Genomic DNA, 6,000 nt, shown 5'->3' with positions numbered 1-6,000 from the left:
CTTGAATTCACCCACGTCACCAGATTACTATGAGACAAAAGGGGTGTATGATTTAATCAACAAAAATGCAATCATCAAGATAATCACAATCACAAACTTTTCCTTAGACTCATTGTTTTTGTCATGTACACTCACCAGGGGAATGGATGAATGACAGAGAACAGCAGCCCATTTTGGTCTTTTATACAGATTAATTTGCACAGAAAAAGGAGGAGGTGTGACAGCGTAAGATAAATTGAGGCAGTAAATGGAATGATTATTAGACCATGATTACTATAGATAAGAACTTGCAAAGTCTCGACAGCAAGCAGTCAATAATTGACTCAGTGCAGGTCTGCAGAACTCTGTTTACAGTATTCACACAACACATGAACCGGATATTATTTAGGTCAGAAGATTCACTGTCAGCTTTGATTACTTTATCTCTTTCCTTTGTTGAACAGTGGCCATGAACATTGACGAAGTGTGTAGCTAGCTGGGGCATTCTGCTACACAAAGGTTAGTGAGAAACAATCAAATGCAAACATACAGGAGGTGGGCACAACAATGTGAACACCTGAACAATCTGCAAACCCCAAATATATTAAGTCTACTGCAGTAAACCATGGGACGAGGCAGCAGCTAGTGAGGAAGCAGAGATATTTCAAATGATTGTTAACTAAGACAATATTTAACACAATGTTGATATGTATTAACATATCAACATTGTGATAATGTATGGTCAATATATTGACCATACATTTCACCAATGTATGGTCAATATAAAGGTTCTGACAAAGTTAACAGATCCATTAGTGATAGCTGCCACTAGCCCCTCTTTATTTTACCACCAAACAAACCCAAAACTCAAAGTCCATGATATTAAAGATTCATGTAGAGTATACCTTTGAGTTCAGTTGGGATAAACCTGCACATGCGAACAAGAGAGATGGCTTCGAACAGAAAATGTTGAAAAACGTAATACCAGCGAATGCTCCCTTTGAGATGCAGTGCACATCGGATGTTATGTAAAGGTCATGTATTAATTTGCGTCAAAGGAGTACTTCAGTAAAGGCCAAGAGAGGATTCAAAGGTAAAAAGTAATCACTTGAGCCTGAAGGCTAAAATCTTAATTCTTGTGGTTTTAGATATATTGTACATTAAAAGTGTCACTATAAGTTATTTAGGCACTGCATAAAAATGGTCTGCTGAACCAGATAAATATCCCCGTCAAAATAAAAATGGCTCATTCTTGTTAATATGATGCAGCAACTAACTATACAAGGAATACCTTGGAACATGGCCACATGTCCCAGCTGCATGAAACTGCATGCTCATTTTAAGGGAAGGCCTCTTCTGTCATCTGACTGACTATGTAGTTGTAGAAAGGGATTATTGTGTGCAATCTCTATCCGTCCATTCATTTGCAACCTTACCCTAACACTTCTGATAAAAGTGCTTTGTGTTTGGTTCTGTGTTCATGATCTTGGCATTCTTCATGTTGGGATTAATACTCTCCTATTGTCTTCCTGTGATCCCAAAAGTGCCTTCACATCACCTTCAGAGAATGACCTTTAACTTAATAATGGATTGTAACCGATAAGTGAAGTGATAAAGGGCTCCTTTGATGCATTGCCATCTGCATGCCAAAATAACAACGATCTAACTGTGTTTTTATTAAGTGCCGAAGGGCAAGTGGTGACGGGGGAAGTATAATATTAGGTAACACATTCTGGCAGGTTGATCATCAGATATACAACAGAGATATATAGACTTCATCTATAGTATTTTGGCAAAAACATGGTAGAGTTCATCCATGGTTCACACCGCTATCATTAGTCTGATACATCAAAGATCTTCTTTGCAGGCACAAAACATTGCCATATGACTGATCTGGCTGATGATTGATTTGATTAACATTCATGCCACAAAGTGGCCCGTCCCATACGGAATTATACAGTATGACACCAACACAAAAGACATTTCAGCTCTAGCTTCCGGCACAATATCCATGAACAATATAATATCTAACAGCAACTAATTTTAGCTGAAGCGTAATGGCACTATTCAATTCTACACCAACGTTTTCATGGTGAATGATTCCAGCCTTGGATCTTATCTACTCAATCTCCTCATGGTAATGGTTGATAAAATATAAAGTTGGGTTTTGATGCTGATAACTTGTTTACGCTGTTACTCAAAACTTGGATGTTTTTTTGCTAACCACTGCCTTATAATTTGCTTACTTAATTTTGTGTTTTCTGGAGTTTGTTAGCTTGCTAGTCTGTTGTTACTAGAATAGACAGCTGATTGGAGAAAAACACGTGTCAGTTTGTTCCCCATTCATCATGCAATCCAAGAGAGTACACAACTACTACACATGATCCTGCGCATATACACAATGTGAGGGTTATTCACCATTACAAGTGTGGTAGGCCAGTCGCATCATTAGTTTTCTTGCCACTAAAATTATTTGCCTAATTATGTGACCTCAGCATTTTGAAAAGGACATGAGGGAGTCCACTTTGCTCACATATTCAAGTAAGAGAAAAGGAGAGGGTGATGGAACTTAAAATTCTATCAGCATTGCTAGCAACAATTATACCACTGTTTGTATTGTCAAACACATTTTTGATTTGTCATAATACTTTTATTCTCACAAAACATCCAAATTTTTCATCTGTTTCCTAAACGTCAACATGTCAAAAAGTCAAAGACCCAAACAGATATTTTGAAATCCAAAGGCATTCAGCCTGTTGAATTGATGAGTGACATTCTTCATTAGTTTACACTTAGGGCCACACACAGCATTTGCAGCTGTCTTGGAAGATAGTGCCGACTCCACACGTCCTGAGATAGGTTCGGCCGCCTGAACACACGTAGAAGCTGCGATTGTCATCGGGGTGGGCGTAGGTGCCATCGGGCTTGCCTTTGCAGAAGCCGCGTCCTGGAATAGGGATGGTGGTCTTGGTGGACTGGGGTTTGGTGGTGTAGTTGGGTTTAGGGGTTGTTGTGGAGGCTGGGGCAGCAGTGGTAACAGCAGGTCTGCTGGTAGTGGCTGGTGCAGCCGTAGTAGTAACAGCAGGCTTCTTGGTTGTGGTCGCTGGAAGTGGAGGCGTCTCTGTGAGAGGGGGAAGAAACAGAAATCCCAAAAAGTAAGATCAGCTTTGGAGAGATGTGGCTATTACTAAGGGTTCCACTCTGATAAAAAAAACAGCCAAGAACTAGATTTTGCTCATGATAACCTCATAATTATTGTCTTAATTTAACAAGCTGAGAATATATTGGATCATGAAAAAGATGAGAAAAAAAACATACCGGCGTTGATGAGTTTGCGCAGATGTGCCAGCAGAGGATGGTTTCCCTCTCCACAGAACTCTCCTTTAAAGTCATCCAGATCCAAGGCCCACACAAAGGCACCACCATACTTCATGTCCCTCATGTACTGGACCTGTGGATTTTTAAAGAGAAAGCCAATCAACCACAAAATAAAGATTAATGAATTCTATCTCTGCAGACCAACTCTCAAAAGAAAATCTTTGTGTATTGATGTCCCACATACCTTGATCTCATAGCTTTCCTTATTGTCGAATCCTACCCACTCATTGTTCTTGGCGGCATACGGAACTTTCTGGTCATCAATCCACTGAACGGTGGTTCCCTTCAGGAAGGTGCAGACCTGAAAACCAAATTAGAAGAAACATTATGGTTTAGGCCATGTATGTCCCTTCTACTTTTATTCCATTTTGTTCAAACTTTACCTCATAGTAGGACCAGAATCCAGCTTCACGTGTGAATGGTCCGGCTGCTGCAGCACCACTAGCGGGGGCTCCAACACCAGTGTTTGAAGATGTCAGACGGAAGGTACGACCATAAGTAGCAAAGCCCAACATCAGCTTCCCCACTGGTGTGCCCTTGTCTCTCCAGTACTTCATGGCGTAGTCCTGAGGTAGCAATGGACAGATGAAGAAAGTGCTTGTCAGGCATCAAATGGGTAGTCTGGGGATTTGTTATTGTACTAAAATAACTTTGGAGACCTTAGTAAGGTTAAGCATCTGAGGTCTGAACTACGTTTTCTTTTTATGTAATGCTCCAAAAAAAGATGGATCCTACAGCCCCAGGAACTCCACTTTAAGTTACTCTGATGACATTACAATGACATTAGAGCTATTTTCTCAGACCTTTTAAATTTCTTCAAAGAGCAAATAATTATAGATGCAGAAGAGTGGTTATAGCTGTTATAGCCCCTTAATTAGTAAACTGACATGTAAAGATTGGATCGATTTGATTGATGTATTATTGTGTCATTTGTGCTATATTAATGTCACCCATCAATGTTTAAGGCTTCATAGCACCAGCACGTGTCTTACAGTGTTGAAGTAGATGAGGTCACCACTATCATGTGAGCCGCGGAACAGTGGACTGTTGTGTCCAGTGGATCGCTCCCAAGCTCCGTGGAAGTCGTAGGTCATCACATTGATGAAGTCCAGATGTCTGTTAAATGCATAGAGAATACCATGAGAAAAGCTCCTAAGCCAACATATCATCAAAAACATTTCCACAAAAATCTGCTGTACTTGGCAATCTCAGCAATCTCATATCCAGCATCGATGGTTCCCTTTCCAGCAGACACTGCAGCAGTCAGCATGAGCTGAGGCTTGCCATTGGCCTTGGCCTCAGCTGCGTAGGCAGCAACCAGTTCCTGCAAATTAAGAAAAATGACAAGACTTTCTATATTGTATATACAGTATATGGTATATTATGGTACACAATACATTACAACAGTTACATGTGGCCCAAGAATTCAGGACCCACCTTGGAGAGAAGACTGAACCTCTGTTTGTCCACTGGGGGACTTCCACGAGATCCAGGATACTCCCAGTCCAGATCTAGACCATCAAACCCATGAGTCCTCAGGAATCTAATAGAAGACTGGATGAACGTCTGACGGTTTGCTGGAGTGGACACCATGATGGAGAACCTGCAGGAAAGGTGTTCATAATTGAAAAGGACTGTTGTAACATCAGTAACATCATCCTGAAATGTATTCATCTATCTCATGCTTCTATTTTTGTCTGAAACTACGCCATATCATAATTTTTTTTAAATATAAAATAAGCTTTAATTTCATTATCTGTATTTGATGAACAAAGATGAAATACTCACTGAGTGGATCCAAAGTTCCATCCACCAACAGCCAGCAAGGTCTTCAGACCGGTGTTCCTTTAAGATATAGATTGTGTTTAGATAGGATTTGGACAATGCAGAATCTTTGAGTTAATAAAGGCTTGTTTATCATACAGTGTAAAGTGACAATCTATTTAAATTTCTGTCCTTATACATACCGATTCAAGCTCATGCTGCAGTAGCTGAGGACAATATTATATACAACCCTAACCCATTTCATACATTGATAAGACAAGTTCTTACTTGGTCTTCAGGCCATTGAAGGTCTTGTACAGGGTCTCGTCATTCCATTCATAGGTAACCAACTCATTTCTGTTGTTGATGATGGAGAAAGCATAAATCAGATGCGTGCACAGGAAGGGATCCACATTTTGGGGCATGTATTTACCAGTCCCTGGTCTGTACTGCGACCAGTTGGTGAAGTAACACACCATCTTGGAGGCAGTTGCTGAAGGGAAAGAAAACATGGGGTCACAATTGCATATCCATAACTTTAAGAAACATGAACAAATAAAGTCAGTTCAAAGTGGGGTTTTATGACAATTTTTTAAATCAATTTTACTTACCAAGCTGGCACATCAGCAGGCACAGACCTAAAGAGAGGTTAAGATTTGGTATGAATACTTAACATTGCGGCAGCAAGAATACCCAAGACCATCATGTATTGTGTTATTGAGGCAGTACCTGCGAGAATAGTGAGCTTGGTCATCTTGATTTCAAAGCTGAGATATGCAGTTGATTTATTCCTGGAACGAATAAACCTATTTTTCAAGGAAAACAAACAAAACAAACAAAATTAATATTATATAATTACATATTCATGAATAACGATGG

General features: G+C 39.9%; 1 protein-coding gene across 1 annotated transcript; it reads right to left on the bottom strand.

The window, feature by feature from the left end:
- Nucleotides 1-2,771: 2,771 nt before the first annotated feature.
- On the bottom strand, nt 2,772-5,875 carry LOC307249734 (chitinase-3-like protein 1; the record flags this gene model as incomplete). Its single annotated transcript, XM_080026587.1, has 11 exons — nt 2,772-3,100; nt 3,298-3,430; nt 3,542-3,658; nt 3,741-3,923; nt 4,350-4,473; nt 4,557-4,681; nt 4,795-4,960; nt 5,146-5,202; nt 5,410-5,614; nt 5,733-5,759; nt 5,851-5,875. 11 exons carry the CDS (start codon nt 5,873-5,875, stop codon nt 2,772-2,774), a joined length of 1,491 nt encoding a protein of 496 aa, XP_079882713.1.
- Between the last annotated feature and the right edge of the window lie 125 nt (nt 5,876-6,000).

The sequence above is a fragment of the Ammodytes marinus genome (assembly GCF_949987685.1).
Source record: "Ammodytes marinus genome assembly, chromosome: 4".
NCBI lineage: Eukaryota > Metazoa > Chordata > Actinopteri > Uranoscopiformes > Ammodytidae > Ammodytes > Ammodytes marinus.
Note: the sequence above shows the minus strand (reverse complement) of the source record. Positions and strands in the feature narration are given on the sequence as shown.